We start from the raw sequence: 25,284 nt of genomic DNA, 5'->3' as shown, positions 1-25,284 counted from the left end.
TTGTATTTACTTTTTTCATCCTGTTTTCATATTTTTCCTTAATAAAAGACAAGAGTTTTTTGACTGTCTGCACTTGGGTTCACTTGCAAAATACCTGACGGTTATAGCTATGATTTGTCTGTCATTATTTATGTATATCATTATTCAGCTTAATAGCGAAACAACAAAGTTACAATATTTTGTTTAGTTTTTACATTAAATGACAAAAAGACATTATTTATAATGATATCAGATTTATTTTATGCATTTTATAAACATCATATGACAGATGGGACAAATTTACCTTCTTGCCCAAGGGGTCATCTTACCTGGTATCATTTTTTATAATGAAAATATTTGCATTAAATTATAAAAGAGTTTGAAATAGAAGCATTTTGACTAGTGAATCCTATTGTGCCTTTGCTAGAAAACATACAAACATTTCCAAAAGACACACACACACACACACACACACACAAACACAATGTTTATAAAATAAAATAAATCAAAATATGGAGTACATACATAAATATACAAATAACAGTGAAATATTTTACAGTATGTTTGTCGAGTGGCCTATTGATCTTGAGTGGTAGGCCTACGATATTTTGATTCTATGATTAAAAATGAGAGAGGTTAGTTCAGGTACAAATTAGTCCAAAAAGCAAAATAACCATGGTACTCTTCTTACATTAAAAAGCCTCTTATTAGTCCATGGCTGTAGACAAATTTGGTAGAATTAAACATTTTGTGACAGCCATATTATAATAAAGCCTTTTTTTAAGGTAATAAGAATGCCATGGTTGTTGGGTTTTTTTAGAGCAATTTTCGCTGTTCAAGAAAAACTTGCTTTTTTATATTTCTGTTTATATAAATTTTTGTATCTATATCTTTTACGATTATTTTAATCGATTTTTAAAAACATAATGTTTATATTCATATACACGTAGATAGGTTACATAGCACTCTTCGTGGGGAATAGGATATGGGTTGTTCCTAGCTATGGCCCTGGCAATGAACCTTGAAACTTTGGCAGATCTAGCAACTATTTTTTCTCATAATCACATTTTAGACTATATGACCTGCTATCTTCTAAACTAAAAACACCCAACAAATCAATAAAAGGCTATTAAACTGTCATTTATGATGACACAGTGCTCCTGTTTTTTGCATGTTTTCTTTTGATTTGTTTGGCCTGTAAAAAATGTACATGTTTCAGGCACTTGTAATTTGATTTAAAGCTTTGTTGTTGTTTGTTTTTAAGACCTCCATGTCCTTTTCATCATTTTTTTTTTTTTTTTTTTTTTTTTTTAGCAAGCAGATAATTATTTTCTCAACACGACTCACTCATCACATTATCTTCTCACATGTCCGCTATGAATGCTACTAAAGGCGGTGTCTCGTTCACTTTTAAACAACTCGGATGTCCTTGGGATATCACACCTACAGACTTTTCTCACACAGAATGGACAGCCAAGTTAAATTACCGTACAGATCAGGACAATGGTGACTCATTTGATAAACTGCGATATCAACAAAGCCCCATTTCTTAACAGCGAAAATTTGTCTAAAAACACCATTGGTTCTAATTATTTATCAACTAGTTTCCAAATTTCATTGATTAGTTGGCTACTTTTCGTTAAAAAGGGTAACTCATTATTTAAGTACAACATGTCAAAAAGAACAAATAAACATAATTAAACCTTGCTTTTTTGAAGGGAGACAAACATGCCATAAGAAATGAGACCAAGGTCAAGTGAAGTGAAATGAAAGTTAAAATTATATTAATAATGACACTCAAGAATAGTTATGTCAGAAAAATAAATTAATAGACATTAGAAAACTTGATGAGATTATAGGTGAGAAATGACCGATTTTGAAGTTTGTTCTCAAAATATGCAACTTGTAGGAGCCAAGTTTTTTTGCAACTAGACACCACGTTTGAATATTCATCACCATTAATGCGCCTGTTGAAATGTCCTCCAAAAGCCTCCACGTGAATGTATTTCGATAACTCAGTATAGTAATATGAACGCTTATGGTGTGAATTATAGTTACTTACTATCCAGCAGACTAGTTGATCCTTTTGTGGGATTGTATCATTTTTCTCCTCAATTGTGGCCTCTGAGAGCCAACCGTAAGGTACCTGGACATCAGAATCCTGACGATAACTTGAAGTCAAATTAAACAGATCCTTCAGCTGGGGAATTTGTGGTGAATTGGCTGGAGACTCCATATTCATCCATATCCATTTCTGAAATACTGGTCGTGGTAGCTTCGGCATATTAGATAAATCATACCTGATATCTCTATGATGAAACATTACACCATGTACGTGGTTATACAGTTCTTTGTCATCTGTTATATGACAGCCTTGGATATTGTAGGCTGAATTACAGGGTCCAAGGTCAAATTTAGCACCAAAAGCCACATCCAGATCAAGACAATAGTGTCTGGATCATCTTTCTTCCCTGCAGCATCGTGTTTTGGTGGTGTTATCGTTATCTGTTGTCTTCCCAGGATGACGTCCACAGTGCAGCTGTTGTTTTCTATATGGGTGTGGTTCTGCATCTTAAAAACACTGAGGCAGATTTCTGCAGTGACATTATTCATGTGGATGTGAGCAGCAGGACATTTAAACTAGCTTGTGGTTGGCTCATAGTGCACATAGAATATTGCCACTAAACATGCAAAAAAATAAAAATAAATAAAAATAAAACATGGCAATTAATATGTTCTGAGTGGTTTTAGAGGAAGTTATGGACATCATCTTGATCCTTTAATGGGGAGGGAAGAAGAAAATAAAGAACTGATTGATTATTGCCATAAAATATTTGATTAAAACAAAATAAATGAATCCCTGGTTGGAAATGTGTTGGAAAGTTGTGCTCCAATTGGCAGGGGTTAAATAGGGAAAACTATCAGTGGACTGGAGGACAAGGACCCCAAGTAACTGATTTTGGAAACGCAGGCAACAAAATATATTTATAGATACATATTATGGTATATATATTATAATAATATATAGGCCTATATTAAAATATAAAATATATTTTTTCAGGTATTTCCAAGTAGGCACAACTTGTGAATGAAGAAAAAACAGTGCCAGGGGAAATGGAAAAATTATGCAGAAAAATATTTTATGCCGTTTTGGAGCAAAAATAAATAAATAAATAAACAAATATTGGAAAGACACTGTCATCTTGTTTTCCTACTACTACTCCCCAAATAGCACATGTACAGTATATCTCTAAAATGTCTGTTTAAGAGCATTTCATCTGGAAACCATCGCATTTTAATTAGCATCTGCTAAAGACCTTAAAAAGATCAGATTGACAAACATTCTAAATCTTAAATGTCTTAAAGACATCTGCTGAATGTTTTATTGACATCCAAGAGGAAATGTCTCATAGACATATTGCAGATGAGCAAACAACCTAAAAAAAGACATCTTCCAGATGTAAACACACACACCAAATAGACGTCTGGGTGATGTACATGTGCTATCCCTGATAGCCATACTTTTTCTCGAATGTCAATAAAACATTCAGCATATTTGTAAATCTCAGTGATCCCAAACCGCACACTTCTGCACTATTCTACGAAATTCTGTAGTGCGAGTAGTGCGAGTAGTAGCCTATGTTAACACTGAAAATGCAACAAAAAGAAGTGAACTATGGCTACCCGGATGATATACTTCTTCAACCGTCAAAACACAGTGTGGAGTGTTGGACACTTCATGCACTCAGCGCTTGCGGCTTGCCCTGTGTAGCGATTTGGGGCGGAATTACCTGGCTGCATTTCTGGTCTCACAAAACAATTGTAAATAATGAAGAATGTAGTAACTATAGTGAAGACAGCGCCTTAAATGCGAGTTGAATGCTTTACCATCACCCCATGCTGTGTGAACATGTATTTTGTTTGAGATACAATTGTTGAAATGTGGTTGGCTAACACGCTAAAGCTAGCGGCAACACATTGCTGTCACGTGTATTGTGTTGATTCATGTCTTTTATTTTGAAATTCTAGTTCCTGGTTCATGTCATGTGTTCCTGTTTCCCTTGTCATGTGATTTCTGTTTTCCCTCCATGTTCTTGTGTCATGTTTTCATTGGGTTATTGTTTAATTAGCTTGTTATGAGTTCTGTTTGTTCATTGGTTTATGTTCTCCCATGTCTTGTATTTAAGCCCTCATGTTTTCATTGTCTAGTTGTCAAGTATTGAATGTGATGGTATGTGTTTGGTATGCTGTAGTCAAGGTCAAGGTCAAGGTCAAGTCAAGGTCAAGTCAAGGTCAAGCCAAGTCTCAAGTTTATGATTGCTTCATGTTTGTAGTTAGGGTGTTTCACGTTTATTAATAAACTGCACTTGGGTTCTTCATCTTCATCATCGTCTTCGTCTTGCCATCATTGTCAGCAGCCAACCACGTTACAGAATACTTGACCAACCATGAACCCAGCAGTTTTACTTCTGCGCCTACATCAGGGGAATCGTCCCCTGGAGGACTATGTTGAGGATTTATGCGGTCTTGCCAGCCAGGTGGACTTTAATGAGGTTGCCCTCAAAGACCGTTTTAGATTTGGACTGAATGAGTCCATTTCTTTTTTGATGGCTGGCGGTCGCAGTTCCCTCAGCCTGGCTCAATATATCGACCTCGCCCTATGGTTCATTGGTTCCCCGTTCACTGTGGGGGAGGCGGATGCCGAGCCGGAGTTCCACGTCATGGCTGCCGCCGAGCCGGAGTTCCACGTCATGGCCGCCGCCAAGCCAGAGATCCACGTCACGGCAACACCTCAGCCTGCTCCATGCCACGTCCCAGCAACGCCTCAGCCTGCTCCATGCCACGTCCCAGCAACGCCTCAGCCTGCTCCATGCCACGTCCCAGCAACGCCTCAGCCTGCTCCATGCCACGTCACAGCCACACCTGAGCAGTGGGACCTGGAGATGGTTCCCACCCTTATAGCCACCCTTAGTTCTCCTGAGCAGGCAAGGGGAACTTTAGGCCCTCCGACCCCGCCTGGACCCTCCGAGCCCTGGACTTCGCCTTGGCCTGTCGGTCCCTCGACATTGCCTCAGCTCGGCGTTCCCTCAGCTCCACTACGGTCCTTCAGCCTGTCGGCTGTGCCGGGGTCCCTCGTCCCTCCGGCTCCTCCTTGGTCTGTCGGTCACCTGGCTCCACTTTGACTCTCTGATCCTCTGGCTGCGCCTCGTCCCTCCGATCTGTCAGCTTCACCGGGGACCTCCTTCCCTATGGCTCCACCTTGGTCCTCAGTCCCACCGGCTCCACCTCAGTCTTCCGATCCCTCAGCTCCGCCTTGCTCCTCCGAGCCTCCAGCACCGCCTTGGTCCTCCCTGCCATCGGCTCCACCCTGGCCCTTCGAGTCTTCGGCTACTCTCTGGGCTCCACCTTCCATGGCTCCGCCCCTCGAGCCTCTCACGGCTCCACCTTCCATGGCTCCGCCCCTCGAGTCTCTCATGGCTTCACCCCCCACGGACTTTGCCCTGGTCCCATGCCCCTCACCCTTTCTCGCCACGCCACGCCCCACATCTCAAGACACCCCCCCCTCCCTACAGAACTTTGAATTTATGTCATGTTTTACGTGTTTTGTTTATGTGTTGGCGTGTCGGGAGCCACCCCTTAGTGGGGGGGATATGTCATGTGTATTGTGTTGATTCATGTCTTTTATTTTGAAATTCTAGTTCCTGGTTCATGTCATGTGTTCCTGTTTCCCTTGTCATGTGATTTCTGCTTTCCCTCCATGTTCTTGTGTCATGTTTTCATTGGATTATTGTTTAATTAGCTTGTTATGAGTTCTGTTTGTTCATTGGTTTATGTTCTCCCATGTCTTGTATTTAAGACAATATCAAAAGACAAAAGACAATATCGCCGGATTTAATTTTAGTAGGCTATTATCCTATTGCTTTCATATTTCAACCCGATCCCCATTAATAACTTTTAGACTTACCACTGCCTTACTGCCTTACTGCCTTGCATTCCCTGAAAATATGTCACTGTTCTGAGTACCTGTATAGTGCACCAGTAGCCTACCTGACAGTTAGGTGTGTCTGGAGAATCAGGTTCCCGTTTGACTGTCTGGTCAGCAGAAATAAGATCAAATGCTCAGTATAGGTCGTTTTGTATTATCGTGTTTATATTTATTTTAGAATAATAATTTAATGTTTACACATAGGTCTATAATCAGACAAATTAAAGAGCAGGATGTGATTGTTTAGGATTCTGAGTCCTCAGATTTGGTCTGATAGGCCACTGCATATGCCTGTGTTGGTTTTGGACTTGAAATCACTTTTCACCATTTTAATTTCCCCGGCTTAATCAAGAATATATCTAGATCGAATCGATCATGGAGAGCACCAGGACTGTGTTGTGACTGATTTGACTCGTTCTTTTTTAATTATTATTATTATTAGATTATTATTAGACTATTATTATTATTATTATTATTATGTGACTTTATTGCCTGCCCGAAAGCCTATTTTACCATTCATCTGGGTATTGCGAGTTATCTGCCCTACTTCTCTTGTATCACACTGCGATCTCAACAAGTAGGCAATGCTAATAAACTAATTTCAACCGAAATACTTTGTCTCCATTTAATTATTAATTTATTTGGTTGCCGTATCCATCACATAAGGCAGTGTTCCACCATCCGGTGGAAGGATTACCGTATAACTGAACCATTTGTTTTTAATTACCATAAGAACAAGTTGTAGACTTTCCTCTGATTTTTTTCATTTATTTATTTTTATCATAAAATATTTCACTTGCCATGAGTTTAGGAATGGTGTGCAAATATCTGATTGTCAGGTGTCTCCTGAGAAGCAGGTTCCCTGTGCACTGATCAGCTAAGATGTTGGAATCAAATTCAACAGCATATTAGAAGAAAAAAAACATTTATGTCTGCACGTATAAACAGTCCTAGACCAAAAACAATGCCAGAATTCAAAGAACAGCAAGCATGTGTTTATTTAGAATTCCTTCTAGATTGTGTCTAGTCTCCCCCATGTAAAAAAAAAACAAATGAGTGGCCAATTACAACTGTTTAATTCTGTAATAGAAATGGAATGAAATACATTCAGCATAGCTTGAATTCCTTTTGAATTTGTGTGTCTTTAAAAACTATTGGCAACATGGGCAGAGCTAGGGGGTGGCAAGAGGTGACCGTGGCCACCATGGACCAAAGCCTGGCCACCCCATTGGCCACCCCACTCGCAATTGCCGTTTTTGTCATTTTTTGTCTTCGGCACAATTTAGTTCATCTTTCTACGCCTTTATTTCTCTCAATTTGGACTTTATAATTCGTAATTGCAAGATATAAAATCGCAGTTGTGAGTTTTTATCACGCAATTGTGAGTTTATATCACGAAATTGTTACCATTTTTGCATTTGTAGTGGTGTTTCTTGTCATTGTGTCATGTTCTCTCGATGCGACACTCTTACAAATATATCATTAGCAAAGTAAAGAGTATATAACCATACTATACGGGCATAAAACATATTAATTAATATAAAGCCAGAGAACGCTCAGATGTGCTTTCACTGCCTGTCAGGCGATGAAAGCACATCTGAGCGTTCTCTGGCATTATACTATTGCTACAACAAATGTTGACTCTTTTAATTCAAATGTTTTATGCCCGTATAGTATGGTTATATACTCTTTACCTTAATTGTTCTAATGATTTGTAAGATTGTTGCATCGAGAGAACGTGATACGATGACGAGAAATGCCATTGAAAATAATGTCTAAAGTCAAAATTGAGAAAGTTTTAATCACGCAATTCCGAGTTTTTATCACACAATTGTGACTTTATATCTCGCAATTGCGAGTTTATTTCTCCAAGTTGCGACTTTATATCTCACAGTTGTGAGATAAAAAGTCAGAATTACCTCTTTATTTTGTTTTATTACGTGGCGGGATCCGGGAAAATTAGCTGTTTCAATGAGATAAACTAGCACCACGTGAGCCTATGCTGTGTGTTTGAAGAAGAGAACTTCAATGCTCATCTATACTGGTCCTACAAGTTAATTCTTTGGCTATGGTCACCATAAACAACCACATTCTCACTCTATTGTTAAATTCCAGTTGTTCTCACACCAAATGAAGATCATTCAGAAGATGTCTTTGAGACGTTTACGATTTAGAATGTTTGTGAATCTGATCTTTAGCAGATGTTAGATGCTTTTCAGATGAAAAGACCTAAAACAGACATCTCAGAGATGTACGTGTGGTATCTGTGACAGGTCCTGCATGTCAAGTCGGTCATGTTCTGAGATGTTCTGATAACATTCCTGAGAACAAGACTGAATTCTGAGATGGTGCATTGTTCACTACCCTTTTCAAATTTCTCTTACTGCCTGTTTCAATTCCAGCCAATAAGCTGTAAATATAGGGGAGACTTAGGGCCTGAATATACAGTAGTTCTCACATATAGGGAAGTTGTCACAAGGTTAAAAGGTTAAAAGTCCTTTTACGCAAATGTTTGTTTTGTATCAAATACCTAGTTCCAAACTGTCTCTGAGTAAATTTTTTGATTCAAACCTCAACTCAAATTTTTAATTTTTCTATTAGCTGTTGGGTAAACAAGTGAACACAATGAAACCACACTGGCATACCTTAAGGCAAGAGTCAACTACATAATGAAGGTAAAAATGTTTTTTTTTTTTTTTTAAACCAACATAAACACAGCAAGAGAAAACACACATTTTTACACTTTATAGCCCTTTTTACAACTTGTGCAATGTGACAGCTAGCCCTGGTCTCTTGTAACAGTTCAATATGGCACGAAAGCTGAACACTTTCTAAAAAACTACTAAAAATTACTTTCATTGGAGGTGTAACCAGTGAAGATGATTTAGGCATATTAAAAAAATATTTGTGATGAGGAGGGTGTGGCTGGGCCGTAACGATGGACACCTGGCACTGAATTATCCCAATCAGCTGGAAGAGGGTTAAAGAGGAGCCAAAAATGCCGGTTCGATAGTTCAAGAGTAAGAGAGAGAGAGAGGCAGGCAGGCAGGCAGGCAGGCAGGCATGCATGCATGCATGCATGCAGCTGATGAACGTGTGCATTCTGCGTTGGGCCGGGAAATAAGACAGGCCGGATGGCTCCCTGGCCTGAATCGGGTGATGGGGGTATGTGACGAGGAAGGCATGGCTGGGCCGTAAGCAGTAGTGTAGTCCCACCTATCTTTCTTAGGATTTTGCGTATACCCACCTAAAATAAGTGATGATCGTATGGCCATCAGAACAACGAGTAGACTTTTGACCCGTAACTTTTTATAATAATGTGATGCCGCAGCACCATGGAGTGAATTGTGTTTTTTATTTTATTTTAAAAAGTGTACAGAGCTTCTCTCTAAACAGCCCAGTTGCAGCATTTTCCCAGATGACAAGATGTCCCGTAATTGTATCAAATATAATTTTTTTCTGTCTTTTACTGCTGTCAGTGGTGCCTTTATTCCCTTGTGATATCAAATCATCTTAATTTAATAGGGAAGCTATTTTACTATACACAGAAAATAAATTTTTTGTACACATATAAAACAAATAATTTTATGTAATCATTCATTATTATGTACTGTATATCGTAATATAAGATAACATGTTAACGTGAACATTACTAAACTCATTAGTCATTACCTATACAATGGTTAACAGGTTATTATGCATAAGGTAATGTATGTATTAGTTTATTAATTAGAGTAAGTATAAAGCCCGTTTTACTGTTAATTAAAAGAACAGTTAATCAAACCTATTAATTTAATTAGATATTTAATATCAAGTTTTATTAGTGCACTGTACAACATGCCAGCAAGAAATTGTCTGACATACATTTTGTAAGTTCAAATGAGATTATGAGATTATGGTTACAATGGACCATAAATTGTTAAGTAATGAAAAATGTCATTTTCTTACACCTTTTATATAAGTGTAAATATATGAATTTTTGAGACTGGGTGAGTGTATGTTTTTTTACAAATTCACAGCATGCCCGCCTCTTCAGACACTACTACACCACTGGCCAAAGGGATGGACACCTGGCGCTGAATTACCCCCAATCAGCCGGGAGAGGATCCGGAGATTCCAGTTAAAGAGAGTAAGAGATGCATGCAGCCAATGAACGTGTGCATTCTACGTTGGGCACACGGAGCTGTGTGTGTGTGTGCCGGCGAGTGTGTGCTGTAAAGCAGTTTTATATTGTGTCCAAGTGAACTGTGTCTAATTAAAGTCTTCCATGAACTGTTCACCCGGCTCCTGCTTCCTCCTTCATAGAGAAGGCAGAGATCTGCCACAGTATTTTTGACTTAAAACATAAAAACAGTTCATTTAGATGTTACCGCATGAAGCAAATGTTTAGGTTATCTGTGGCACGCTTTCAATCAACGCAGAAAATAATTTTCTCCTGTCCCACAGTTTGTAAAAAAGAATGAAAAAACAGCAACACACTTTGCAAGCCAGATTAAATGATTCTAACACTGAGGAACAGACATAACTTTTATAAGATTAGTACTAGAAATTATTGATTTAGCAATTTTCAGACAATTCTGAAATATCTTGATGTAACTTGTAGTTGTTGTTGTTGGCAGTTTAGTTTTTAGTTTAGTGCCAACATTGAATTAAAATAAATATTAATGCTGTAAAAATGCAAATGTTACCTTTGATTTTATTTGTGAAGATGTCAGCTCCTCAATTAGAAACCTGTCAATGACACTGATATGGAAATAGCTCTTTTAACTTTTTTTTGTGGTATTCTGGCATTAAAGGGATAGTTCACCCAAAAATATTTGGATCTTCAGAGTTCTGGCCATTGTATTGTATGGACCTACAGAGCAGAGATATTCTTCTCAAAATCTTCATCTGTGTTCAGCAGAAGAACGAAGTCATACACATCTGGGATGGCATGAGGGTGAGTAAATGATGGTGGGAGAATTTTAATTTTTTGTGTGAACTATCCCTTTAATGTGCATTCATTGGACAGAAAATGAGGAGTGTTGGGCACAAAAATGAGAGGACAAATTGATTGATCAAAATGGACATTGCAAGAGTAAAAATAGATCACTTTATTTTGAAAAGTTGGGAGGCCCAGGGTATACAGGAATGGGGACAACAAGTCATGATAGTACAAGATGACAAATTCGTAAGAAACTGTACGACTTCTACTCGCATAGAGAAAAATAACGAACCAACAAACGATCCCAGATAGCTTACGCACACCTTCAAGGTGTCTGTTTCATCTGAAAAGCATTGCATTCTAATTAACATCTGTTAAACATCTTAAAATGATCATATTTACAAATATTCTAAATCATAAATGTCTCAAAGACATCTAGTAAATGTCTTATTGACATCCGAGAGGAAACATCTTTTTGACATATTGCAGATGAGCAAACAACCTAAAAAAATATGTCTTCCAGATGTAAACATGCATCAAATACACATCTTGGTGATGTAAGTGTGCTATCAGGGCAATGTTATTAGGGGTCCAAGCACCGAAGGTGCAGGAACCCTATTGTATGGCAGGATGGTTCCAAATCCCCAACACTACTCATGCGTACAGACACACATCCTTCAGATACTAGGTGCCGCTATTGCAAACAACACAAACAAAAATCACATTTTGGGCCATAAATCTTGAACTGTAAGAGCTAGAAACAAAATTATTTTTTCCTCTGATTCCTTGCTTCATGCCGAAGAGTTTTATCCCCGATAGAATTTTGCTCTGCCCCTTCGTTTTCCCGCTATTTTGGATTGTTTGAAAAAAATTCAAAACGAACTCGTCCTAGGCCGTTTGCCCGATCGGAACCAAACAAGTGCAGAAACGTTCTCTGGAGTCCCAAAATGAAAAGTTATCAAAGGAATTGTACATTTTTAAAACGGTATGCCAAAACTTTCATAATGGGTGTGGCCACTTTTACTAAAATGGTTATAACTCTTGAACAGATTGAGTTATTATAACCAAATTTGGTACACTTATGTATGAGGTCATTCTGAGGACAAACACAAAGATGACGCACCTCTGCCTCTTAGTGGCGCTATAATGGTTTTAAAAAAATGGCTCTAACTATGGAACCTTGGTCCCGATCGACTTGAAATTTTGCATGCATTTTATTTGTCCAAGGTGTCATCAAGGTCTATGAGGACAGTCGTATATTTTGAAAAACATGAGCGCAATTGACGAATCAGCTTTCAGCAGCTTTTATAGTCAATTTGTTTAATTTGGCATCCACTGGATCATTTCTGTAAATTCTGATTATTTTGGTTATTTCTTCACTTGTGCTTGGACCCTGATGATTGCCGCTTGCAGCTATATTTATGATTTTTATTATAAGTTATAAATTGAACCCCAAACCCACACCCAACCATCAAGTCTAACCCCCTATCCAAACCCTAAATCTAAAAATTAAAAATAAATAAAAAAGTGTTGGATAGGAGCCTAGCTAAAATGTGATGCCTGTATTATATCCATTTGAAATTCTCTTTGCTGATTGGTCAGTTTGTATGGGAATAAAGTTGTACCTTTTGTACGAGCCAAGTCGTACAGTATCTTACAATCTTATACAAATTATTATGAGTTTTTTGAGCTGCAAGCCCCCAATGTAGGTTTTTTTTTTTTTTTTTTTTTTTTTTTTTTTTTATTCCTGCGCTAACTGAAGTACCAGCTGTTGAGATCTTTAACTACTCTGTAGTTCTTATTTTTTCTGATATGTTCACAAGCACGACAGGCATGTTCAAGACCAAAGGCAGATGCCCTTGAAACGAAATGTTCTCTCCAGGTAAAATACTGCCTATACATGTTCTCGTTTTGGTCCATAAAATTGAGATGATCTGCCAGTTCTTTGGGAGAGGGGAAGTCATCTACATGGATGAAGGCTTTGCTCGGTATGAACTGCTCATAGTTCTCTCTGGGCGGGCCAAGAACAACAGGAACCGTACCAAGCAATAGAGGGTTGTACAGTTTTTCTGTAATGTAGTCTCTATGAATGGAATTCTCAAATGAGAGGTAAAATTTGCAACTAGACACCACGTTTGAATATTCATCACCATTAATGCGCCTGTTGAAATGTCCTCCAAAAGCCTCCACGTGAATGTATTTCAATAACTCAGTATAGTAATATGAACGCTTATGGTGAGAATTATAGTTACTCACTATCCAGCAGACTAGTTTATCCTTTTGTGGGATTGTATATTTTTTCTCCTCACTTGTGGCCTCTGAGAGCCAACCGTAAGGTACCTGGACATCAGAATCCCGACGATAACTTGAAGTCAAATTAAACAGATCCTTCAGCTGGGGAATTTGTGGTGAATTGGCTGGAGACTCCATATTCATCCATATCCATTTCTGAAATGCTGGTCGAGGTAGTTTCGGCATATTAGATAAATCCCACTTGATATCTCTATGATGAAACCATACACCATGTGCTTGGTTATACAGTATCTTTGTCATCTGTTAAACGGCAGCCTTGAATATTAAAAGCTGAACTGCAGGGTCCAAAGCCAAAACTATATCCAAAAGGCCACATCCAGATCAAAATAATGGTGTCTGGATCGTCTCTCTTCACTGTTGCCACTTGTTTTGTTGTTTTAGTAGTTGTCATCTGTTGTCTTTCCAAGATGAAGTTCACAGTGCAGGTGTTGTTTTCTATATGGGTGTAGTTTTGCATCTTAAAAACACTGAGGCAGATTTCTGCAGTGACATTATTCATGTGGATGGGAGCAGCAGGACATTTAAACCAGCTTGTGGTTGGCTCATAATACACATACAAAATTGCCGTAAAACATGCAAACAAAATGACGGCAATTATTATGCTCTGATTGTTTTTGGCAGAAGTTATGGACATCATCATTTACTGGTGAAGGAAGAAGATATAGAATTGTTTGATATTTGGCTTCAAGGATTTGTTTAAAATTAAATAAATGAAAAACCTCTAGTTTTGTGTCAGAAAGTTGTGGTCCAGTCTGTTTAGTCCAATAGGTAATATCTAAGAAAGTAGATGTGTATATTTAGAAGCTATAAAATCACACTTTCTAGGCATTATGTAGGCTATTTCTTGTTATGGACCAAAATGTGGTCCAACCTAATTATTGCTTTCCAGAGGACCAACACTTTAAGACACAAAAGAGATTCGAAGTGACTTTTGCAAGCATGCACCGCAGAATATTAAAACCTGGATTAATGGGACATTTTACTCTTACAAATATGTCAAAGAAAATGGTAAAACAAGCATTCTCCTAGAAGTCTGCACCCTTTACATTAAGGTTCATAACAGTAAACCATCATTGTAGTATAACATACTGAGTTTCAGAGCGATTGGCCTCACCAGAGGTATAAAACGGGTGGTTTAGACTATAAATTCTGATTGGATGAGCCATACCAAAGTGCTCTAGCCTTTGTATAATGCTTATTTAAATAAATAAATAAATAAATAAATAAACGCCACATTATATATTAATGTGTCAACATACAGTTGATAGGCTATACATTGCTTGGCAAGTGTAAACCACATCAAGTTAATGAACCATATTACTTGATGGACGAATTGTTATTTCCGATTTTCATTATTAATAATAAATGTACATTAAAAAATGTAACACCTCTTTTAGCGGTAAAAACAAGTTTCAACGTTTAACGAATTTACAATGTAGCGATTTAAAAATATAAAACCCAGTTTATTTAAGCAGCCTACAGCAATATCTCCCAGAAATTTAACATAAAAATATATATATATATAAAAATACAATTATGTAGGGTAGGCCTACATACAGTATATCATATCATATTTTAGTTGTAATGTGTAGTGTTTTCGACGTTCAGAAAAAAATCAATAAATGCAAATCAGCTGGTCTCTTAAAATAAATACTCAAAGTAAAATAAAACTCACAATAGACATTCGTTTTGTTTTTGAGGTGTATCTTTTTCCTATTCGTTTTATATTAAATCACAATCAACAGAACTCAGGTAAACTTACCTCTGTCTTTGTAGTCTATCAGAACATTTCGCTGCCCTTTGGTTTTAGAAAGGTGATACCTGTTACTGAAGTCCCTCCCATGTTTGAGGCACCGATTAGATAAGACGATGGAAACAGGCCTATCAGGTTTTGCAGTGAAATCATAAAGTCAAGTTATTGTCCCCTTGCAGGAAATGAAATGGTATATTTAGGAGCTACATTTATGAGAACAGATCGTATAAAAACACTATGAAACTATACTGAGGGAGTGGCCAAACCTGAAACAGGTGATTTTGAAAGTTGTTCAGCTCATAGCTCAGTGCTCTCTTTTGATAGAACTCTAGAATTACAGGTACAAATTGTGTTTTGAAAAAAACAGTTCCGATTCTAAAATCTGACTGGACGAGTGAGTTATAAAACAACTATAAAACCTAAGCCTGTACTCGCACATAGTTATATTTGTTCATGATGACATGTTCGTTTCAGTAGTTTCGAGAACATTTGTTGGCAAACCACCCAACATATATTTCTTCCTTGTTTTGAAGAGTTTCTCAAGATCTTTCGAGATATTTGCGCAACAACTGTTACAATCCACAAATTTTGAGATATATTTTAGAATATTTCTTTTCTCAGGAATGTCTTTTTTTTTTTTTAACCCAGCTTTATTAAAGGAATATTCCAGGTTCAACACAAGTTAAGTTCAGTCAACAGAATTTGTGGCATTATGTTGATTATCACAAATTTCGACTCGTCCGTCCTTTTCTTTAAAAAACGCAAAAATCTGGGTTACAGTGAAGTCAAAATACATTTTTTGTGGTAATCAATATTATGCCACAGATACTGTCAATTTAGCTTAATTTGTATTAAACACGGAATTTTCCTATAAAACAATGATTTACTCTTGTTTTGGACACACTAGTTCAATGAGCTTCAAATGTCTAATCTATTAATCCAAGTCGAGTTATTTATTGACATTTCTCTCCTGCATGGCAAGAGATCTCCTCCAGTATCTCCTGAACAACTGCTGCTTTGAAATTATTGGGATGAAAGGTCAGCTAACTCCCTTGAGATAATTTTATTAAGTGGAACATTTCTTACGCTGACGCCTTTAAAAATGTACCATAAAACTACTTATTTGTAAAGTATTTTCAGTAAAGTAATCTGCAGGAGTGTTTATTAGGTTCACTTCTCAGTTTATGTTTTCAAATATTATTGGAAAATTCATCATGGCCAAATGTCAAAAATATTGTTCTAAAGAAAACCGGCCTTCCTAGATAAAAACTCCATAAACATTTAAATAAGTTGACAGTGTGACATTGCAGGGCTAAAGATTAACCTATGTCTTTTAACAATAGTTCTGGGAATTTTAGACTGGTTGTTCTGGTTGATGATGCTGTTGTTGTGAATATGAATGCAGCTGGGTTCAAACACAACACAAAGGTCTTGCATGCATTTTCAGATAATCAGTTGAAAAGAAGAGTCTGAATACTGGGAGAACAGGCAGAGCTTGCATATTGGGTCTTAGTTAGACAGCACAACTGATGGTCCGGAACAAGCTGTTGATAAAATCTCAACCAGAGTTCATATCATTGGTCATTAATTTCTTTAATTAGTTGTTTATTTACCAGACTGAGAGACAACATTCAAAAGGACTGATAAAACCATCCGTCTCAGGTGATACAATCACACGTGAACAGTGTTTAATGCTTTATCGTAGTAATATCCACCTTTTTCCCAGGCAGCGAAATTATCCATTATGCTCAGCGCGTTCTTCCAATGCGGATGCAACAGACTTCCCCTTTGCAGCTTATTCCCATTACCAAGCACTTTAATATCACTAACAACAGTCAACAACGGAAGAACAGTGTTTACTTAACGTAAACATTTTCTCACTAATGTCTGCGTATGGACATTAGGTTTCGACAGCAATCCCGAATAGATGAGAATACAATCACACACATTTGCATGGTAAACTAACTGGACTCTTGCGCTCTCTGCACGCACCCTGTGTGTCTCTGTGTGTGTGTGTGTGTGTGTGTGTGTGTGTGTGTGTGTGTGTGTGTGTGTGTGTGTGTGTGTGTGTGTGTGTGTGTGTAAAAGAGAGTGAGAGACACATACATACAGTACGCAGAGAGAGAGAGAGAGAGTACACGAATATGATGCGCTAGATTTCACTGCGTTTCTTGTTGTGCACTTCAAAATGAAAACAGCCAAATCTAGAAATCCCACCGGATGCTTCATTAAGGTTCTAAAAAGAGGACATGTCCGTGAAAAGGGGGTGTATGGTCCATCATAGGTTCCATTTAAAAATCTTCCGATTTATGGCATTATTTCTGCATTATTTCTGCACTGGTTTGGTTCCGATCGGGCAAAGGGCCTAGGACGAGTTCGTTTTGAATTTTTTTCAATCCAAAATAGAGGGAAAACGAAGGGGCGGAGCAAAAATCTGTCAAGGGGTAAAACTCTTCGGCATGAATCAAGGAATCAGAGGAGAAAATAATTTTGTTTCTAGCTCTTACGGTTCAAGATTTATGGCCCAAAATGTGATTGTTTTGCAACAGCGACACCTAGTATCTGAAGGATGTGTGTCTGTACGCATGAGTAGTTGGGGGGATTTGGAACCATCCTGCCAAGTTTGGAATCTCTTCGATTTACGGTCTCTGACGCCCAGACACTTTTAGGGCAGAAAAATAAAATAAAATAAGAAAATCGGAACAAATACAATAGGGTTCCAAATACAATATGGAAATATCTGTCAATGTTTTAAAAAATAGGCAAGTGACAGAGAATTAGTTTAATGCAACCTCTGATTATTACATCTGGTTTGACTCGAAATGTTTCAGCATTGACAGCTTTTGTGGGGGCTTATTGTTGTGACATTCATTTTACAGTAGTTTTTAAGCCATGTGTAGTTGTTATAACTCCCTATAACAGCGCATATTCATCCAGCAACAACTAAGCGGAAGTCTCTCGCCGTAATGGCGACACCCATAGAGAAGTCAGGAAAAAGGTGGATATTAGTACCAGGTGTAAATGGTGATCTGTCTCACCTGACCAATTGTGATTGCATCAACCGACACGAGGAAACAGCCTATTGTGTTCAACTTTATACAAAAAAGTAGTACCCACTGAGGTCATTTTTCTAAGCTTTATTTCAACTGGTCGATCAGCAGACCAACAAGTGTTGACAGGCTTCAGTTAAGCATGAAATGGTGGCAATGACAAGAATCGCTCTCTCAATCTAAGAATCCTTTCCTCAACCATATTGGGGTATGAGGACATACACACCATCAAGTGATGGCTTGAAGTTGTATTAGTGCACTGTACACCATGCCAGCAAGAAACTGTCTGATATACATTTCGTAAATTCAGATGAGATTATGGTTACAATGGACCATAAATTAAGTAATTACAAATATAATTTTCTTACACCTTTATATACACTACTGGTCAAAAGTTTTGAAACACTTACTCATTCTTTATTATAATTTTTTTCACAATTTAGAATAATAGTAAAGTCATCAAAACTATGGAATAACATAAATGGAACTATGGGAAATATGTTGTGACTAAACAAAATCCAAAATAAAACAAAACTGTGTTATATTTTAGCATCTTCAAAGTAGTCACCCTTTGCCTAGAATTTGCAGAAATGTACTCGACATTTTCTCAACCAACTTCTTGAGGTATCACCCTGGGATACTTTTTAAACAGTATTGAAGGAGTTCCCATCAATGTTGGGCACTTATTGGCTGCTTTTCTTTATTATTTTTCCAAGTCATCAATTTCAAAAACTTTTTTTTTTTAAATTACATTTTATTTTTTTAATGAAATAAATTAATATGGTGGCACAAATATATTTTTGTCTACAGAACTAATTTCAAACATTTAAGCATATGCCTTCAGATCAAAACATTGTTAAGATCATGAGAAACATTTCAGTCAAGTGTTTCAAAACTTTTGACTGGTAGTGTAAGTGTAAATATATGACTTTTTGAGACTGGGTGAGTGTATGTTTTTTTACAAATTCACAGTATGCCCACCTCTTCAGACACTACTACACCACTGGCCATAAGGATGGACGCCTGGCGCTGAATTACTCCCAGTCAGCCGAGAGAGGAGCCGGAGATTCCAGTTAGAGAGAGAAAGAGATGCATGCAGCCAATGAATGTGTGCATTCTGCGTTGGGCACACGGAGCTGTGTGTGTGTGTGCCAGTGAGTGTGTGCTGTAAAGCAGTTTTATTTTGTGTCCAAGTGAACTGTGTCTAATTAAAGTCTTCCATGAACTGTTCACCCGGATCCCGCTTCCTCCTTCATAGGGAAGGCAGAGATCTGCCACAGTATTTTTGACTTAAAACATAAAAACAGTTAATTTAGATGTTACCGCATGAAGCAAATGTTTAGGTTATCTGTGGCACGCTTTCAATTAACACAGAAAATAATTTTGTCCTGTCCCACAGTTTGTAAAAAAGAATGAAAAAACAGCAACACACTTTGCAAGCCAGATTAAATGATTCTAACACTGAGGAACAGACATAACTTTTATAAGATTAGTACTAGAAATTATTGATTTAGCAATTTAGCAGACTATTCTGAAATATCTTGATGTAACTTGTAGTTGTTGTTGTTGGCAGTTTAGTTTTTAGTTTAGTGCCAACATTGAATTAAAATAAATATTCATGCTGTAAAAATGCAAATGTTACCTTTGATTTTATTTGTGAAGATGTCAGCTCCTCAATTAGAAACCTGTCAATGACACTGATATGGAAATAGCTCTTTTAACTTTTTTTTGTGGTATTCTGGCATTAAAGGGATAGTTCACCCAAAAATATTTGGATCTTCAGAGTTCTGGCCATTGTATTGTATGGACCTACAGAGCAGAGATATTCTTCTCAAAATCTTCATCTGTGTTCAGCAGAAGAACGAAGTCATACACATCTGGGATGGCATGAGGGTGAGTAAATGATGGTGGGATTGATGTGCATTCATTGGACAGAAAATGAGGAGTGTTGGGCACAAAAATGAGAGGACAAATTGATTGATCAAAATGGACATTGCAAGAGTAAAAATAGATCACTTCATTTAGAAAAGTTGGGAGGCCCAGAGTATGGTACAGGAATGGGGACAATAAGTCATGATAGTACAAGATGACAAATTCATAAGAAACTGTATGACTTCTACTCGCATAGAGAAAAATAACGAACCAACAAACGATCCCAGATAGCTTACGCACACCTTCAAGATGTCTGTTTCATCTGAAAAGCATTGCATTCTAATTAACATCTGTTAAACATCTTAAAATGATCATATTTACAAATATTCTAAATCATAAATGTCTCAAAGACATCTACTAAATGTCATATTGACATCTGAGAGGAAACATCTTATTGACGTATTGCAGATGAGCAAACAAATATGTCTTCCAGATGTAAAATACACATCTTGGTGATGTAAGTGTGCTATCAGGGCAATGTTATTAGGGGTCCAAGCATTCGAAGGTGCAGGAACCCTATTGTATTTGTTCCGATTTTCTTATTTTATTTTATTTTTTTCCGCCCTCAAAGTGTCTGGGCGTCAGAGACCGTAAGTCGTAGAGATTCCAAACTTGGCAGGATGGTTCCAAATCCCCAACACTACTCATGCGTACAGACACACATCCTTCAGATACTAGGTGTCGCTATTGCAAACAACACAAACAAAAATCACATTTTGGGCCATAAATCTTGAACCGTAAGAGCTAGAAACAAAATTATTTTCTCCTCTGATTCCTTGCTTCATGCCGAAGAGTTTTACCCCCCGACAAAATTTTGCTCCGCCCCTTCGTTTTCCCGCTATTTTGGATTGTTTTAAAAAAATTCAAAACGAACTCGTCCTAGGCCGTTTGCCCGATCGGAACTAAACCAGTGCAGAATGACTCAGCAGAGTCCCAGTATGAAAAGTTATCAAAGGAATTTTGAAATTCTGGTATGCCAAAACTTTCGTAGTGTGCATGTCCATTTTACTAAAACGGTTATAATTTTTCAACGTATTGAGGTATTATCACCAAATTTGGTAAAGGTATGTATGGGCGCCTGCTGAGGTCACACAAAAATATATAAATATTGCACACCTTTGCCTCTTGGTGGCGCTATAATAATTTAAAAAAAAAACTAAAAATACTACGGAACCGTTGGTCAGATCCAATTTTGCATGCACTGTCTTTGTCCAAGGTGCCATCCAAGTCTATGAGCACTGTGCATATCTTTAAAAAACGTGGCCGCCATCGTCCAATCAGCTTTCAGAAGCTTTTATATAGGGTTAAATAAGGCTGATCGGAACTAAACTTTGTATGACTATTTGTCTCTCGGCCCGAGAGGTCTGTGCAAAATTTGACAAAAATTGGCCATCTGGAGGCGCTATTGCGTTTTACATGCATGTAAATTGTTGTATATGCCGCTGTTTAAAAAAGAAACACGTTATTCAGACCATGCTGTAAACCTCCTCATTTTAAACAACTTTGCCACAAAACGTTTAATAAATACTTGAGATTATTTTAAAAGATTACTTTTTTCGAACTAGTCGTAGGCCGTTCACCCGATTGGAACCAAACAAGTGCAGAAACATTCTCTGGAGTCCCAAAATGAAAAGTTATCAAAGGAATTGTAAAATTGTAATTTATCGTCAAACGGTATGCCAAAACGTTCATAATGGGTGTGGCCACTTTTACTAAAATGGTTATAACTCTTGAATAGATTGAGAAATGCCAATTTGGTACACTTATGTATGAGGTCATTCTGAGGACAAACACAAAGATGACGCACCTCTGCCTCTTGATGGCGCTATAATAGTTAAAAAATGGCTCTAACTATGGAACCTTGGTCCCGATCAACTTGAAATTTTTGCATGCAGTTTATTTGTCCAAGGTGTCATCAAGGTCTATGAGGAAAAACATGAAAAACATGGCCACCTTCGACCAATCAGCTTTCAGCAGCTTTTATAGTCAATTTGTGTAATTTGGCATCCACTGGATCATTTCTGTCAATTCTGATTATTTTGGTTATTTCTTCACTTGTGCTTGGACCCCGATGATTGCCGCTTGCAGCTATATTTATGATTTTTATTATAAGTTATAAATTGAACTCCAAACCCACACCCAACCATCAAGTCTAACCCCCTATCCAAACCCTAAATCTTAAAAAAAAAAAAAAAAAAAGTGTTGGATAGGAGCTTAGCTAAAATGTGATGCCTGTTTTATATCCATTTGAAATTCTCTTTGCTGATTGGTCAGTTTGTATGGGAATAAAGTTGTACCATTTGTACGAGCCAAGTCGTACAATATCTTACAATCTTATACAAATTATTATGAGTTTTTGTGAGCTGCAAGCCCCCAATTTAGTTTTTTTTATTTTTTTATTCCTGCGCTAACTGAAGTACCAGCTGTTGAGATCTTTAACTACTCTGTAGTTCTTATTTTTTCTGATATGTTCACAAGCCCGACAGGCATGTTCAAGACCAAATGCAGATGCCCTTGAAACGAAATGTTCTCTCCAGGTAAAATACTGCCTATACATGTTCTCGTTTTGGTCCATAAAATTGAGATGATCTGCCAGTTCTTTGGGAGAGGGGAAGTCAACTACATGGATGAAGGCTTTGCTCGGTATGAACTGCTCATAGTTCTCTCTGGGCGGGCCAAGAACAACAGGAACCGTACCAAGCAATAGAGGGTTGTACAGTTTTTCTGTAATGTAGTCTCTATGAATGGAATTCTCAAATGAGAGGTAAAATTTGCAACTAGACACCACGTTTGAATATTCATCACCATTAATGCGCCTGTTGAAATGTCCTCCAAAAGCCTCCACGTGAATGTATTTCGATAACTCAGTATAGTAATATGAACGCTTATGGTGTGAATTATAGTTACTTACTATCCAGCAGACTAGTTTATCCTTTTGTGGGATTGTATATTTTTTCTCCTCAATTGTGGCCTCTGAGAGCCAACCGTAAGGTACCTGGACATCAGAATCCCGACGATAACTTGAAGTCAAATTAAACAGATCCTTCAGCTGGGGAATTTGTGGTGAATTGGCTGGAGACTCCATATTCATCCATATCCATTTCTGAAATGCTGGTCGAGGTAGTTTCGGCATATTAGATAAATCCCACTTGATATCTCTATGATGAAACCATACAGCATGTGCTTGGTTATACAGTTCTTTGTCATCTGTTAAACGGCAGCCTTGAATATTAAAAGCCGAACTGCAGGGTCCAAAGCCAAAACTATATCCAAAAGGCCACATCCAGATCAAAATAATGGTGTCTGGGTCGTCTCTCTTCGCTGTTGTCACTTGTTTTGTTGTTTTAGTAGTTGTCATCTGTTGTCTTTCCAAGATGAAGTTCACAGTGCAGGTGTTGTTTTCTATATGGGTGTAGTTTTGCATCTTAAAAACACTGAGGCAGATTTCTGCAGTGACATTATTCATGTGGATGGGAGCAGCAGGGCATTTAAACCAGCTTGTGGTTGGCTCATAATACACGTACAAAATTGCCGTAAAACATGCAAACAAAATGACGGCAATTATTATGCTCTGATTGTTTTTGGCAGAAGTTATGGACATCATCATTTACTGGTGAAGGAAGAAGATATAGAATTGTTTGATATTTGGCTTCAAGGATTTGTTTAAAATTAAATAAATGAAAAACCTCTAGTTTTGTGTCAGAAAGTTGTGGTCCAGTCTGTTTAGTCCAATAGGTAATATCTAAGAAAGTAGATGTGTATATTTAGAAGCTATAAAATCACACTTTCTAGGCATTATGTAGGCTATTTCTTGTTATGGACCAAAATGTGGTCCAACCTAATTATTGCTTTCCAGAGGACCAACACTTTAAGACACAAAAGAGATTCGAAGTGACTTTTGCAAGCATGCACCGCAGAATATTAATACCTGGATTAATGGGACATTTTACTCTTACAAATATGTCAAAGAAAATGGTAAAACAAGCATTCTCCTAGAAGTCTGCACCCTTTACATTAAGGTTCATAACAGTAAACCATCATTGTAGTATAACATACTGAGTTTCAGAGCGATTGGCCTCACCAGCGGTATAAAACGGGTGGTTTAGACTATAAATTCTGATTGGATGAGCCATACCAAAGTGCTCTAGCCTTTGTATAATGCTTATTTTAAAAAATAAATAAATAAAAAACGCCACATTGTATATAAATGTGTCAACATACAGTTGATAGGCTATACATTGCTTGGCAAGTGTAAACCACATCAAGTTAATGAGCCATATTACTTGATGGACGAATTGTTAATTCCGATTTTCATTATTAATAATAAATGTACATTAAAAAATGTAACACCTCTTTCAGCGGTAAAAACAAGTTTAAACTTTTAACGAATTTACAATGTAGCGATTTAAAAATAAAACCCAGTTTATTTAAGCAGCCTACAGCAATATCTCCCAGAAATTTAACATAAAAAAAATATTAAACAAATAAAATTGTGTAGGGTAGGCCTACATAATTTTAAGACGTTCAGAGCAAAATCAATAAATGCAAATCAGCTGGTCTCTTAAAATAAATACTCAAAGTAAAATAAAACTCACAATAGACATTCGTTTTGTTTTTGAGGTGTATCTTTTTCCTATTCGTTTTATATTAAATCACAATCAACAGAATTCAGGTAAACTTACCTCTGTCTTTGTAGTCTATCAGAACATTTCGCTGCCCATGGGTTTTTAGAAAGGTACACCATTACCTTTTACTCAAGTCCCTCCCATGTTTGAGGCACCGATTAGATAAGACGTTGGAAACAGGCCTATCAGGTTTTGCATTGAAATCAGTCAAATTATTGTCTCCTTTCAGGAAATTAAATTGTATATTTAAGAGCTACATTTATGAGAACAGATCAGGCAAGTGCACACATAGACATCAAAGGGGGCTTGAGCACCTGCCCTTTTTCTTCCTCGAGAGAAAGTGCCCTTTTTCTGGGGTGCTTTATATATATATATATATTCGTGTTTGTGCACAGCTTCCCTGTCAAAAAAATATATTTGTTGAATAAAAAATCTAAATATCAGGTCAGGAGATGAAACTTTGTCAGTTCTGATGCACTCCCACCCTCCCTCTCTAAATATGCAGATTAGCTTGTTTTGGTTAATTTAGAAGAAATCTACAGATGCAAACAGACGGAGGGTACACTCTAAAAAATGCTGGGTTATTTTGTCTACCCAGTGGCTGGGTTGAGACTGTTGAGTAACAAAGCTGGGTTGATTTGACCCAATTTGGGTTGGCAACCTTTCCTCACCAGTAACCCAACAGCGCTGGGTTGGGGTTGCGGACGTGATAGAGAGCATCA

At 37.4% G+C, this 25,284-nt stretch overlaps 3 protein-coding genes and 1 pseudogene across 5 annotated transcripts in view; all 4 read right to left on the bottom strand.

Moving 5' to 3' along the window:
- Window positions 1-276: 276 nt before the first annotated feature.
- LOC127420964 (4-galactosyl-N-acetylglucosaminide 3-alpha-L-fucosyltransferase 9-like) overlaps window positions 277-25,284 on the bottom strand; it is a 50,029-nt gene continuing 25,021 nt past the window's right edge. Inside the window, exon 2 of the mRNA XM_051663620.1 lies at window positions 277-2,125. Within this exon, the coding sequence (XP_051519580.1) occupies window positions 1,805-2,125 (321 nt within the window). The 3' untranslated portion in view covers window positions 277-1,804. The remainder of the gene's footprint in view (window positions 2,126-25,284) is intronic.
- On the bottom strand, window positions 12,600-24,634 carry LOC127420959 (4-galactosyl-N-acetylglucosaminide 3-alpha-L-fucosyltransferase 9-like; annotated as a pseudogene).
- The window catches only part of LOC127420956 (4-galactosyl-N-acetylglucosaminide 3-alpha-L-fucosyltransferase 9-like), an 85,236-nt gene continuing 79,701 nt past the window's right edge, over window positions 19,750-25,284 (bottom strand). The window contains exon 2 of the transcript XR_007893907.1: window positions 19,750-20,179. The gene's annotated coding sequence lies outside the window, so the exon portion shown is untranslated. The remainder of the gene's footprint in view (window positions 20,180-25,284) is intronic.
- LOC127420960 (4-galactosyl-N-acetylglucosaminide 3-alpha-L-fucosyltransferase 9-like) overlaps window positions 22,116-25,284 on the bottom strand; it is a 66,514-nt gene continuing 63,345 nt past the window's right edge. For 2 of the 3 annotated variants that reach the window (XM_051663616.1, XM_051663617.1), the window contains exon 2: window positions 22,116-23,547. In XM_051663616.1, the coding sequence (XP_051519576.1) occupies window positions 22,345-23,544 (1,200 nt within the window). In that variant the 5' untranslated portion in view covers window positions 23,545-23,547 and the 3' untranslated portion in view covers window positions 22,116-22,344. Of the gene's footprint in view, window positions 23,548-24,619; window positions 24,685-25,284 lie in introns of those variants that run through there. The other variant, XM_051663618.1, reaches the window with a different exon arrangement.

Source organism: Myxocyprinus asiaticus, chromosome 30, assembly GCF_019703515.2.
Source record: "Myxocyprinus asiaticus isolate MX2 ecotype Aquarium Trade chromosome 30, UBuf_Myxa_2, whole genome shotgun sequence".
Lineage (NCBI taxonomy): Eukaryota > Metazoa > Chordata > Actinopteri > Cypriniformes > Catostomidae > Myxocyprinus > Myxocyprinus asiaticus.
This window is presented reverse-complemented; position numbering and strand designations above follow the sequence as displayed.